Raw genomic sequence first — 15,081 nt, 5'->3', positions numbered from 1 at the left:
GAAACACCTACCCAAGCACAAAGGCCCAACACAAGTCTGCCTTGTCTGGGATCTCTATGATCAGCAGTTAGCTCCACAGCTTCCTTCTCCTTGGAGGGCTCTTTTTGCACCCGTGGATGCCACTTCACTTCAAACTTACCATGCCTTACATGATGTTAGCTTTTGGTTTGGTCTTATAATTCACCATTTCCCTAAGACCTCCTGACACTTAATATTTGGCTCTCCATTGCAACTGACTGATAGGGTTCCATAGACAGTCACAGACATAAAGTTACATGCAATGCTCTATTTATTTCCTTCAAAAACCCAAAGCTTAAAAAAGAAAAAAAAAAAAGGAAATGAGAAAGTACTAAGCAGGAAAATCAATCCAGAGAGGAAAATATTCATGTAACTAAAAACCAAACAAATGTATAAAGACACAGAGAAAAAGAAATACCATTTCATTCATTTACATTTTTATTTTGAATAGCTTCAATCAAAAAAGATTTCATAAGGTTATTTACAGTGCTGAATGTACAATTATGAATGTATGTCTTTTTGACATCAGGGTACCATTCTTGAGCAGCAATACAATTTAAAAAATATAAAGATGCGGTATCATTTCTGATATAAAGTTTCTTTAAAAAATTCCAAAGTCCTAGGGAACTAACAAATCATAACAGAAAGTTAACTATTTATTAATTTAATGTGCACATAATTACCAAAATTTAATACATTAAAAATATGTGTAAATACCCAGACTGTACAAAAATTAACATCCCATATTTTGTTAAAAGTTCCCAACCACCTCCCACCATAAACATACAAAAACCTATTTTCAGATGTCAAAATTACATGCAAGAAATCTTAGAATGTTTTCTAAAGCGTGAATTTTGCTTTTCTCTGAATATTGAATGTATAGCCATTTTGGAAGCAGAATATATAAACACTGATATTTTACCATGCATTGGAAACTGTGCAGTATTTTCATAAACAGGGAAAACAAAATAAATAGAGTAAAAACCGCAACAGTTTTGTTTAAATGCACGTGCAATTTGGAAAGCTTTCGAGTACAAGGACTATAAAACTAATATAAAAAGTATACACTTTGTTGTTGGCTTAGCCATTTTTATTCAAGCATTATTTGCAGCATTGCTTTATAGCAGTTGGTGCTGGAAGATACAAAACATAGTTACCACTATTTATATTTGAGGGAGAAAAAAAAACTTTAAACAACCCTGAGGGAGACACACATTAAAAATCTTGTTATTTATTTAAAAAGTTAAAAAGTTACATATCATTATTTAACAATTACTTTCCTGGACATTTCTGTCCTTAAGTATGTGCATAAATAAAATTTAAATCAGCAATACTTATTAATCTTAATACACCAAAATAATATATGTACAGATTTTAAAATTTAGGTCTGTATACACTCAAATAATTTAATGTGAAATTCAGAATCAAAATTACTATGTAACGGTGACCTACAGAGAGAGGACTCTATCTACGGCACTGAGTAGACCCACACCTACATTCACAGGCACTCTTCAAATACTACTCTGGAAGCCATCGATTACAACTTGAACAACTACTTAGTCTACGTTCAAATCTAATTTCCTACAGATGCTTTTCCATCTACCTAAAAACCTTATTCCTTTTAAAACAACATGGACAGACAAGATATAAAACCCTTATAAAATCTAAATGTTAAAAAAGGGAGGGTGTAAAAAATATAGCTCTTTATGATCATGCTCTTAAAGATGTTAAATACAATCTGATAATTGGGTTTTTAAGCTGCTACTTAGCAATTACCTTAATTATATAGTTCAGTATTTAAATCAAAGATTAGATTTACAATTTTGGGATATCACTGAAGAACACTTGTACATGTTGAAAATGAATGTGGAAATTATAAAACAATCAAAAGAGTAAGTAACTATAGAAAACAGTGCTAATTCACAGCTTAAGAGGTCTAAGATGCATAGCTTCATAGAATCATTCATGGAACAATTGTCCTTATCATCTAATGTGTGTTCATACTGTTATTGTATTTTCTGATGGAAAACTGATTGCATTTCTGTAAGAATCATCAGTGCCAATAGCAATAATGGTGATCCTGAGTGTAACTTACATTTTTCTATAGTTACCAAACATCACTCAGGTTGCTGCACCATAAAAAATGAGAACCAGTTGATTCTACAGTTCTGGGTAACGTTTGATAAACTGGTAAGTACACATCAGGAAAATGATCAGCTGGAAGTGGAAAGCACATGCATGCAGCTGGGTGAGGAAGAACACAGACGAACGCCAGAGTTCTGGCAGTTCAGTGTCCGCTGTAGAGCAGTGCCAGTTTTCCTGCGTATTGTAACTGCGGGCTTTGTCAAACTGCTGGAGCTGACCTATAAAGGCCTTCTTCAAGTTACTTTCACGTTGTTCAGAATTTAAACATCAACCAGGCAAACATAGAAAGGTGAAAATATTATCCACATTTCTTTTAGTCTAAGAAATATCTAATATTGAAATTTATTTCCATTTTTGTTTTCTCCCAGAAACAACCTCAAACAAAATATGCTCACTTATAAAATTCAAATTCAAAAAAAGGTAAACGCTGACTTCTGGCGCCACCTAATGTCATAAAACAAACTTACCAAGTTCATACTGTTTTAAAAAATAGCAGTCGTTAAACCAGGCATTTTTAAGCCTTAGTATTGATAGAATAGACATACATCAAATCTTTAAAATTTTAGAAGGCAAAAGTCTAACTCAATAAAACTAAAACAAAACAACAAAAATAAAACTAACTCACTATTATCTAATGTCTTTAAGCAATTTGAAAAAAGCAGAAAATAAAGGCACTTAAATAATATAAAACCTGACAGAACAGGTATGAAGAGATATTAGACAGATAGATCCACATCTACTGCCGAAAGAAGTCATCTTTTTTCCTACTGAGAAAGGTTTTACGACATTTAACTGAAGCAAATTATACTACTACTACTGACACTAGACAGCACAGGAGGCATTTAATAATTTTGAGGGACATCTCAAGAAGGCAGTGAAGCACCTTGCTGATTAGAAAAATAAAACCCAGGCAATTTGTATGGAAAATATAAAACCATAAGTGGAAATCACCTGAGTTGTTCTATAAGCAACACCATAAAACTCACTCTTAACTCCAGGCTGTCAAAGGAATCTGGTGTATGTACATACAGAATTCTTTGGAAGAAATACCGGAATCAAATGAAAACAGGGTTTTTACCTATTTCACTAGAGGCTAACATCCATTTTACTTCTCCATCACAAACTTAGGGCCTACATATAAATGAGGACATTTTCTAAGAGGGGTTGTGAAAATAAATTTAAAGGTGTAAACTAAGTCTCAAAAGCGAATGTCTAAAACCAAATACCAATTTTCTTCTTATACCTCATATAAGGAATAGCATTGAGGGTAACAAGCAAGAAAATTGTGGACGTGTGTGTGTGTGTGTGTGTGTATATATATATATATATATATATATATATATATCCTCAAAGTTACTGAATGAAGAAAAAAAGACTTCAGATTGATTATTAATTTAACTGGCAGGCCAATCTTACTTTTGTTTTCAAAGCTCTCAAATCAGCTACTGTATCAGAAGGAACATTAATCGAAATGATGCCTTTCTGACACACGGAATCAGAAAGTCCTAAAATTACATTCCGTTCAGCACTGCTACCAGGACACCGCCGAGACGGACGCGGCACTGCTATGTTATGGTGAGGATCTGACACGATCCATTTTCCTTAACTAAAGCTTTAGCTTCTGTTGTTGTTTGAGGTTTGGGCGGCCATTCCGGGTCAACCAAGAGCTCTTGAGCCAGGTACATGTACTTTGCTTTTGGAATCTTCTTCCTACAGTCCAGGACCCAGGACAAGCAGCACTTCCCCCACTGATCCACTGACTCCTAAGAAAATAAGGACAAAAGAATACCCTGGTAGGTTAAAGGCTGCTTGTTTTTAATGAGTTTGTTAAAGCATAGTACATCAATCAACACACACACACGAATAAGGGGGAATGGCTTCTGAGCACAAACAAATGAAAAAAACCCATGTAAAAAAAAGTCAGCTTTCAATTATTTAGGAACATTTTTTAAGGTCAGGTTTTTTTAGTTATCAATGTAATTTACTTTATTTAGTTTTATATACCTATCCTTTTGTGTATGGACACATTTAAAAAATAACTTGAAGATATGGCTATCACAAAACACCTAATGCATTAAGAGTAATGTGGAACTACTCAGAAAGAAGATACTTTTTAATGTTTAATATGGAACCTGCATATTTTATCCCAAACTATCCTTCGTACTGTTACTTTTAACAGCTTAGCCACCTGGTCATCTTTGAAAGGAGCAGTGTGAAGTTATCATTGTTACTGTTACTATCACGTTTCAGAGCATGAGGCATTATGAAAATATTGTCAGGTCAAAGTTAGAACTTAGATCATGTTCAATGTCAATCACTACTTTTAAAATCATATTTTCATGAATATAAAAACAACCTTATTTTATAATAATGGCTTCCCTTGGCGTTCCACCTTTGGAAAGAAGTACATAAAAAGCCATAAAGCAGTACTATTTCTTAGTATTATTTCATTACGAAGAGCTCTGCTGTCACTGAAATCCTTCTAATCAATCCTGATGTTTTTAATGGCTGTGATCTTAGATAAATAACTCTTGAAGAACAAGACAGCAGAGTCCCTTGCTATTATACAGAAATATAAATTCAATAGAGGCCTTCAGAATTTATCTCAATTAAAATTTGTGATAAAGAAATGAAATAAAACTAAACAATTCTAAAGTACAGTCAGTTTTTAATTATTTTGGCTGTTGCTTCTTCAAAGCAAAATTTACACCCCAGGTCATTTTATTTTGCCATCAACATATAACCCAGGTCACAACTAGGTCTTACCTCAATCGAAGTAATCTCGCAAAATGGGAGCATAACAAAACTGAGATGAGTGTTCTAATGTTAACATCCAAAATATATTCATGAGCAAAAAAAAGGCAGATTTGCTATAACATATATATTCTGAACCATGTTTCTAAATTTCTAAACCCCTTCCATATTTGGACTTGGCAGGCCTTCTCACTTTATTGAGACAAGCAGGAACCTACCATTCTTTCCTTCTCCAAAACTGGCGTGGGCGTGTGGCAGCCCTGAGATCCTGATAAACAGTAACTATGTGCTTTTAGAGGTCTGTTTGATTTGTCAACACAACACAGTAATCTGCACTGCTACCAAGAAGTTAGAGGCAAAAACTGTGGTTTCAAGAAAGGTATACTTTAAAATTCCTCAGGGAGAGGGGAGGTACAGATTTTAAGATTAGTCATCTACCTAAAAAGAGAGTTATTACCATCACCATAAAAGGAGCCCATAAGAAACTATTTTGCATTAAGATACAGAAGAGACTAGATACAGGATTCTTCAGGTGACTCAAATGACAACTCCTTTCCAGTGCAGGCACATACGGAACAAGCCTTAACATTTACTCTGAGGTGATGGCTCACTACTTGGACCTATCTTTTTCCCCAAGGCGTTTAAGGTCTTCAATTTTATTGCAGAAAAGATCATTGTTCCTAAATCAATCTGAAAGCCGTCACTTTTTATTTTATGGCATGTAGCATTGTTAAAGGACCACAGGAAGAGGTTAATGGCGAATGCTGACTTTATGAAAGAGCAGAAACATAGAGGCCTTGTCTATCCAGAGGAGCAAGCAGGGCTGCGGGGCAATGCAGAGCAAGCTTAGTTAAGGGAAGTCACAGTCAGGTATGTTCAAATGGAAGACATACACACACATCTCTAAGTCCACTGTTCCCTGCCTGTGGAGAGTGAGGCAAGCAATAAAATTAAAACTAATTTCACTGCAAAGAGAATCACAATTGAATAGGTTTTTTTTAACATTAAGGTACAGGTTTTTAAAAAATCCCCATTTCCCTATTAAAAGCAATGTTATACTTGTTATAATTCAGAGAAAATAAATTAAGTCACAAGAAACAGCAGGGATACCCCCTCCACTGTAATTAAGACACAGACGCTATTCCTGTGCTCTCACCTTCCCCGAACATCACACACACAAAATACACACAGGCAAGTATAAGTTGACAAGCACAAACACACCACACACATCCTTAAACACAATGTAATGCACTGGCAGGGAAAATACAAGGTGCTAGAGGAATGCTGGGTTGAGAAATAAAGCAAGGAAGAGAAGGTGGCAAGAGGACACAGGCAGGCGCTGTGCAACAAGAAAGCAAAGAGGGGAGCATCACGGGGCTGAGAGTGAGCACCTGCGTCTCCCCAGACACGCAGGTAAAAGTCCCTGAGCACACAAGGGTCATCGCCAACTGGAGCTTTTGGCTGCTCCTGAAAGGACACCCTGGGGAAATTATCAAGTGTATCCTTCAGGGAAGGGAGAGAGGCTACCACAGACCAGCAGACAAACCATAAAGAACTTTTGAAAAGATCTACAGCTAAAATTCTCCTGCTTCTTAGACCATTAAAAGCTGTTCGTTCTAGAACCCCAATGCCTGTTCAATTTTTGCAATCTCTTTTAGGAAATGTTTTCGTGAGTGGCATGTAAAATATAAAGCTATGCTTAGAGGAAATGTTATAAAGGTACTATGGTTTTCATGAAAGTCCTCTTCCATAACAATCCTGAATACAAAACAAGGACAAAAAGAATTAACATTCTATATAAATAAATAAGCTGGAACAATATTGAGTGGCACAGAGACTACAGCTAACACTTGGAACTTCTCCCCAAAAGGAAAACATCATCAGGCACATCAAGGGTCGAACGACACAAACTCAGCCCCGCATCTACCACTGTGCAGCTTCGGTTTACCAGACAGAAGACAGACAGCAGTGCTGCTGCCTTTTTTTTTTTAATCCTCACCCAAGGACATTACTTCATTGTTTTTAGAGAGAGGGAAAGAGAGAGAGGAAGGGAGAGAGAGACACATCAATGCCAGAAAGAAGCATCAATTGGTTTGCCTCTCACATGTATCCAGACCAAGGATGGAACCTGCAACCTAATTACGTGCCCTGACTGAGAACCAAACCTGCAACCTTTTGATTAAGGGACAGTGCTCCAACCAAGTCACACTGGCCAGCTCAACACTAGTGCTTCCTAGTAAGAGAATATGCAGTACAGATCTGCTCAAACAGGGATAAAACTGTATGGATATGATAGGACCCTCCACTGAAAGTTTTTCATTCAGTAGGTCAAGGGTGAAGTTCAAGGCATTGTTTTTGAAGAACACTTTTGCTTGAAAATCACTAATGCATCAAAAATTTTTATTTTTTTGTCAGAGAATAAGTATTAACATTTGGGGGAAAAGATTTAGCCATATAAAAGTTTTAACTTTGATTATTTACACATGGCTTACTTAGCCTGTTTTCAGTTTGATTCAGGCCACTGAACATCAGTAAGAAAAACAATCACTAAAATATATGATAATGGAAAAAATACAATAAAAATAAATTTAAAAAATCAATCACTATGAGAAACAAATTAGTATTATGTAAAAATCCTTCCTGTACCTAAATTAGGTTAGCTGCATGAACATTCAATAGACCAAAGAGAACACAATATCTAGCCCTGGCTGGTGTGGCTCAGTGGATTGAGCACCAGCCTGGGGACCAAAAGGTTGCCAGTTCCAGTACCAGTCAGAGCACGTGCCTGGGTTGTGGGCCAGGTTCCTGGGCGTGCAAGAGGCAACGGATCACTGTTTCTCTCACACATCATGTTTCACTCCCTCTCCTTCTCCCTCCTTTCCCCCTCTCTAAAAACAAATAAACAAAATCTTTTAAAAAAAGAACACGATATCTAAAATGTCTACATTAAATAAAAATGACACTTAAAAGTATATTTCATGTTTAAAGAATAGACACTTTTTGGTATAGAAAGAGTATGGAGCTAGGTCTACATAAATCTAAATTTGAATTCTGGTTCTAACACTGTTTCCTCATCTGTGAAAATTGAGACAATGAAATTAAAGACGTCCTGAATCTCAAGGTTGTTCTAACAATTAGAGAATTCATACAAAATGCCTCATACTGCGTCTACCATAAAAAGGAATATTAAAACAGTAGCTATTGTTTGTCTCCATTTTCTCATTTGACTGTAATATTAATTTACCTCTTTACTGTCCAAAATATGTGAGGTAATGTGGTATACAGTAGGAAAAACACTCCTCTTGAAATCAGAAACCCTGGCTTCCACTCTCAATTCTGTCATTCATCAAATGCAAAACCTTGGCAAGTGAACTGAATGCTATTTCTTTATGTATAACATGAAGTTAGAAATGTCTTAAAATTGAAAGGATCCTGGAAGTAACTGCACAGTGCCTAGTAGATCGCCAGATATTTTGGACATGGTTACTAGAAATTTCCAGGTGAGGTTCTTAACTTCCCAATTTGTCTAAGACCTGAAGCTTAGTCCAGGGTCTCTAGCTTTCAACTCAGCTCAATTGTCCCCAGTATCTATGATAAGGAAGAAAAAGAAACAAAAATTTTCTTCCACTGACATTAATACAGAGAGGGCTGGGAGTTTCAGTCTGAGAAGACTTCATCGAATTCTTGATAGTAAGAGCACAGAATGGGCAAATGGGGAATAGTTTGTGGTGAGGGAAAATTATAGAAGCTACAGAAGTTCTAAATCTAAATGCTGCCAGTCATACTGATCTTGACTTTCTTTTTCACCTATGGCAGGGTTTTTCCAACCTGGGTACTACTGACATCTTGGATTATATATTCTTTGTTGTGAGGGACTGTCCAGCATACTAAGTAAGATGTTCATTCAGCAGAATCCCTGGTGTCTACCCAATTACATGCTAATAGCAACATCCCCCAACCCAAAATTATGACAACCAATTGTGTCCAGATACTGCCAGATGTCCCCAGGGGGTGACGGAGTGCCCCTGACTGAGAACCACAGCCTTACAGTTATATGACTGACTAACTGGCTCTTGAAAGGTCACAAATATGAACAGTGACACCACATTACATACATACATGTCAGAAGACAAAAGTGTATCATTCTGTGATAAGAGGTTATAAAAACTCTCTCTTTAAAGGGCAAAAATCTTTTAAAATTCTTTCTTAATCGTGGCCATAGACATTGAAGGCTAAAGTTCTTATCTGTGCAATGACTCTCAGAACCGGCAGGCCCGAGGGCCATGCTGCAGCCACCTGCCCTCGACCACTCTCTCCACCTTCACTGTTCCCTCCATGCTGCAGAGCTAGGACTTCGCCTGAGAGACACCAACTCTTAAAGGTAAGGACAGATGCTTACTAACATACTTTTAAAAATTAGATACATAGCAAATGAGAGAATTTTCTGTTATTTAATTTGGGTTGAAAAGTAAAGAGGGCTTTCCAATTCAAATGTTTTGAAGGAGTTTCTTGATATTCAATTTTGACTAAATCAGGGTAGAACTCTCAGAACCTACATTTACTTCCTGTTTAGATCAACAGTCCAAGATCTCTCTAGAGAAACTGAAAACTCGATGTAAATGTTTTCCTTGTCCTGAGCCTTACCCATACAACGACCTCATATGAGGACTGATGAGCCCAAGTCAACACTGCGAATAATGCGTGAGGTAACCAAAAGGAAAGAAATACACACACAGAGGAGATCTGGCTAAAGGACTTGAGCCTGTAACACAACTTGGGTCATACCCACTATCAGGGCCAGCTGGGCATTACACTGCTTTGAGAAAAAGAACCTGAAGCTGATTCCAAATTCATCTCATCCTTATACATGATCACTATCCATCATAAAGCATTGGAAAAGGAACTGGCACTCTCCAGGACACTCTTATAAAAGGATCTTAGGATATTACACCGGGCACCAAGCCTGCTTACTAACCAAAATAAAGCTCAGGAAGTTGCTACTGGGGGCGGGGGAGGGGCTAAAAAAAATGACCCAAGTCAGCAATGCCAAGGAATCCTCTTGAACTCTAGAAGCCTCCTTGTGGCTCAATTTGAGTAAAAGATTCATCTTTAGAAGCTTTTAGTAAAAGATTTAGAATACATCACTCTATAAACAAATGAGTAAGATAATGAGGGGGTGAGACTTTGTATTATCAAGTTCCTTACAGCCCAAAAGCTGTATGTAGAGCTGTATGTAATTCAGTGGCATCAGTTTAAAAAATAAGACTAACCTGTATTTTCTATTAAAAAAAAACACATCAGCACCTTAGCATCAGGAAATGGGTTTTATTCATCTGATTCTCTTCTCTTTCTTATCACAGAGCTTGTATATTTTTCAAATAATAGGCTCTTTAACGGACTCAAAAAGTAAAAAATCCTAAGCCATGGTTTGTATTAAAATGAGCACTATCTGTTTGAAAATCTTCCTAAATGAGAGACATATGTTGAAGAAAGCCAAAAGGCCATGAAAAATTAAGATACAATACAAAGATACAAAAAATAGTTGCTGAAAAATGTTGACCTTTGAACTGTGATCCATTTAAAATAATTCCCATATTTTGTTTACATAAATCTCATTTAGTTTCTAATGGGACTTATAAAAACCAAAAACACAGAATTTAAGCCCAACAGAAATGGAAAAATTAACTCTCACCACTGGGGACAAGGCCTTCACACATACATGATAAGGACTGAAATGAAAAAGAGACTTTGGAAATTTCTGAAGTCCTGAAAAGCTTGTAACAAAGGTTTGCCAGGCATTTTCTAGGACTCCTTATAAGAAACAAAATGCCAGGCATAAGGAAAAAGGTGGGAGCAACACACAACAGAACACCACTCTACAGAATGCAGAGGACACAACTGAAAGAGCCTAGGTACACGCGGAGAATTGAGAGCAAGTGCTGATTTCCAACCTGCGGCGGCTGTGTGGTGGTGAAGCGGTATTCTCCTTGTCTGTCTCGATTGAACACAACCTTCCAAAGGACCGTGTCAAGGCAGAAGTTCTGAGAGATATTCCAGTGAGTCAAGAATTAAAAATGACTAAGTCATTCTTTATTAATGTGCACATTTAAAGAGAATCACACAATGCTGAATCATTAGTGAAAAACATGATTTGATTTTTATATACAGAATTTCAGTAACATGACTCCTATAACAAACAATAAATCATCATAAAATACTTCGTAAGACCTCTCAATTTTCCACAAAACATTACTTTTATATGGTCTTTCCCATATTAAAATGCTTGTAACTCAAAGTCTTTTTCTTAACAATGATTTATTCCCATTGAATATATACAAGTAATTCTATATCTATGAGTATGATTTCATCAGAGTCCAATACAAATAATTCTTTTGATAGTGAGCAAGAATAACAAATTACGAGGGATTATGAAACGATTCCCTAAAAAATCTATTTGAAAAAAATATTTTAGCTTAAGCATTTGAGTGAAAAGATGAATTTACAGTATAGAAAAAGAAAAGCTTTTAAAACACAATGTCTTGGATGTGCTTTCTGTTGTGCATACGTACGATAGCAAAAACACATTCCCACTGGGCGATCTGAAAAGTTCAGCACCTGTACCATAATATCCATGCTGCACACTATGGCCCAAATACCAAATCATCTTTCAGAAAGATAATAAATTAAGCATAATTTCCGAGTCAAAAACTTATCACTAAGGTAAACATTTCACAAGTTACCTAATTTTAATCCGAAATCACGCCCTATGAAACCCTTAACTTAAAAATCACAACTGTTATCTCCTTCCATTTCATACATTGCTGCTCTAGGAGTGAATGGTAACAGTTCTGAGAACAGACAAATTATACTAGTGAGCGGCAAATATGAGAACTCAGTAGCTCCTTTTATAGAAGTGGATCTAAAAGCACTGCTAACAGGAGAGTAATTCCCTCTACAGGGAATTGAAAAACAAAGATCAAGGAGGAAGTTCCAGTGTTCAATGCTGAGAATAGATTAATAATGGTCATTATTCTGTATTCTCAATAAACTCTTTTGTTAATATTTAATGTATTTCATGGAGAAAGCCCCCTTCCTTTTTCTTCTTTAAAAGGGGAGTTTATTGTACACCAAAGGACTGGGTAGTGCCTGCCCACTCTGAATGCTTGGTCACCAGTTTATGGGCTACCCGAGCATCAGTCCACACCCTGCTCCAGCCAGCTTGGTGGTTTCCTCTTTACTGAGGGGCCTCCTATATTCCCCCACAATTCTCAGTACCAGTCTTCTCTCCTTTCTATCAATCACTGATTCGTGCTATCTCATTGCTTATTTTCTCCAATCTGTATGTGTACACCTAACTAATATCCTTTAACTAATGAAAAAGTTCAGAAGAAAGGGCTAAATGAATTTAACTAAAATAAAACTGCAACTTCGTGGGCTTCCATAATGCCACCTGTCCTCTTCCCTCATTATCATTAAATCACCAAGAATCCCAAAGCAGCAAGGCAGTCATTTGACTATCTTAAGTGCTTACCTCCACCGTGACAGATACAAGGGCATTGACAAGAACAATGATGAGCATAGTTAAGCGCCACTGATATGGTACACACACTATCTGTAAGACACAAATTTGTAAGTTAAAAGTACAGTACTTAGTTGATATTTATAGCATTATATCGTAACTTTAAAATTAAATGAATTCCTATTATGTACTAATAAGCACCTTCACATAGAATATCTACTCAATTCTCAACAATGCCATGAGGCAGATATTATGTCCACTTTTCAGATGATAACACTCACAGTGTAAAAAGCTTAAGGTTAAAAAATTATTTAAGTGGCTGAGTTTAGAGTCAAATCCTAATCACTCAGATTCAATAACCCATGCTATACCAGATCACACATTTCTAACAAGTCCCTATTTTAAAGTAAAACCCTGTCTTTAAACATTGAGGCAGATACTGATCTAATAATTACAGTACTCAAATCTCTGTAACTGGGATGCAAGTACCGCAGTCCAAGGGCAGGAGGTGTTAGAGTTGACAAGGTTTGTGGCCCGCCCTGGTGAACACCTAAGGCTCTGCACCTCATGCTTTAACAAGCGCGAACAGACCAAAACATTATGGCTCAAGAAGAACAGCTCAAAGCCCCAGAGCCAATACTTCTAAGCGACCAAGAGATAGCCAACCTATCAGATGCACAGTTCCAAACACTGGTGATCAGGATGCTCACAGAACTGGTTGATTTTAGTCACAAATTAGAGGAAAAAATAAAGGCTAAACTAAGTGAAATGAAGGAAAATGCACAGGAAACCAATAGTAATGGAAAGGAAACTGGGACTCAAATGAAAGGAGTGGACCAGAAGGAAGAAAAAACGACCAAACAGAAAAGAATGAAGAAACAAGAATTCAAAAACATGAGGAGAGGCTTAGGAACCTCCAGGACATCTTTAAACGTTCCAACATCCAAATTAATAGGGGTACCAGAAGGGGAAGAGGAAGAGACATGAGTGGAAAACTTATTTGAACAAATAATAAAGGAGAACTTCCCCATTCTGGCAAAGGAAATAGACTTCCAGGAAATCCAGGAAGCTCAGAGAGTCTCAAAGAAGTTGGACCCAAGAAGGAACACACCAAAGCACATCATCATTACATTAGCCAAGATTAAAATGAAGGAGAGAATTCTACAAGCAGCAAGAGATAAGGGGACAGTCACCTACAAAGGAGTTCCCATCAGACTGTCAGCTGATTTCTCAAAAGAGACCTTACAGGCAAGAAGGGGCTGGAAAGAAGTATTCCAAGTCATGAAAGGCAAGGGCCTACATCCAAGACTGCTTTATCCAGCAAAGCTTTCATTTAGAATGGAAGGGTAGATAAAGTGCTTCTCAGATAAGGTCAAATTCAAGGAGTTCATCATCACCAAGCCCTTATTATACGAAATGTTAAAGGGACTTATCTAAGAAAAAGAAGATAAAAAACATGAACAGTGAAAGGACAGCCAACTCACAGTTATTAACAACCACACCTAAAAAAAAAAAAAAAAAAAAGCAAACTAAGAGGCCAGCTAGATCAGGAGCAGAACCACAGAAATGGAGATCTCATGGAGGGTTAGCAACAGGGGAGTGGTAGGAGGAAAAGGGGGGACAAGGTACCGAAAATAAGTAGAAAATAGACACGGGGGGGGGGGGGGCGTGGCAAGAATAGTATGGGAAATATAGAATGTAAAGAACTTGTGACACATGGACATAAACTAAAGAAGGGGAATGGTGGGGGAGGGGGTGTGCAGGGTGGAGGGGAATGAAGGGAGAATGGGACAATTGTAATGGCATAATCAGTAAAATATATTTTTAAAATATCTCTGTTATAAAGACAAATTCAAAAAGAACTATGCAGATCAATTCAAGAAATATGATCTAAGTTTGTACTTTAAAATCTGTAATTTCTAAGACCTAAAAAAGCAAAAGAAAAAATCTCACTCATGCATTCATCCTTTTAGTTAGCAAATGTCCACTGAGTGAATACCTAAGATACTGTGATAGATACGGAGAAGTGATACAATCTAATGTTTTAGAAAAACACCTATGAGTCTAGCAAGAAGCATTTGAGAGGTAATGACTACTATAGTAATCCAGGCAAAAGACGAGGGTAGCTTAACCAGACTGGCAGGCATCATACTAAGAAATATATATTTGGTTGCTGTCCCGGGTTCATGACACCTGGCCCTTAAAACTCTTGTAATTTCCTCAGTGACAGAGGTGACAGAAGTGTCTCACACAGAGCTTCTAAATCCCCTGGGATTTCCTGGGGATCAGGAATGTTTTTTGTTCTAATGAGGCTACCCTTAGTGGGCTCCAGGATAGCAAACCTCTCAATAACATAGAACAAAGGAAAATTAAGTCTGATCTTACTCATGCAATCAGAAGCAAATATCCTAAACAAAAATCAAAGCAACCAATACCAGAGAGTATAAAAAAAATTAATCACCAAATTGGGTTTATGGAATACAATGTTAGTTCAACATCTGAATACCAGTCTAACTATAATTCACCACATTCTCTAGGAAGAAAAACTGTGTGATCATTTTAGGAGCTGTAAAAAAAGCATTAGATAAAACTAATCATCTATTTTATGGCAATGGCACTATAGAAGGAAGCTTCCTCAACCTGAC

The 15,081-nt window shown here is 36.9% G+C and overlaps 1 protein-coding gene across 1 annotated transcript in view; it reads right to left on the bottom strand.

Annotated features, from left to right (window-relative positions):
• Nucleotides 1–433: 433 nt before the first annotated feature.
• ATP13A3 (ATPase 13A3) overlaps nt 434–15,081 on the bottom strand; it is an 86,347-nt gene continuing 71,699 nt past the window's right edge. The window contains exons 32-34 of the mRNA XM_053667211.1: nt 12,449–12,529; nt 10,869–10,958; nt 434–3,926 (exon numbers count right to left, since the gene is read on the bottom strand). Of these exons, the coding sequence (XP_053523186.1) occupies nt 3,729–3,926; nt 10,869–10,958; nt 12,449–12,529 (369 nt within the window). The 3' untranslated portion in view covers nt 434–3,728. The remainder of the gene's footprint in view (nt 3,927–10,868; nt 10,959–12,448; nt 12,530–15,081) is intronic.

The sequence above is a fragment of the Artibeus jamaicensis genome, unplaced genomic scaffold (assembly GCF_021234435.1).
Source record: "Artibeus jamaicensis isolate MK-2021 breed Jamaican fruit bat unplaced genomic scaffold, CSHL_Jam_final contig_466, whole genome shotgun sequence".
NCBI classification, from domain to species: Eukaryota; Metazoa; Chordata; class Mammalia; order Chiroptera; family Phyllostomidae; genus Artibeus; species Artibeus jamaicensis.
Note: the sequence above shows the minus strand (reverse complement) of the source record. Positions and strands in the feature narration are given on the sequence as shown.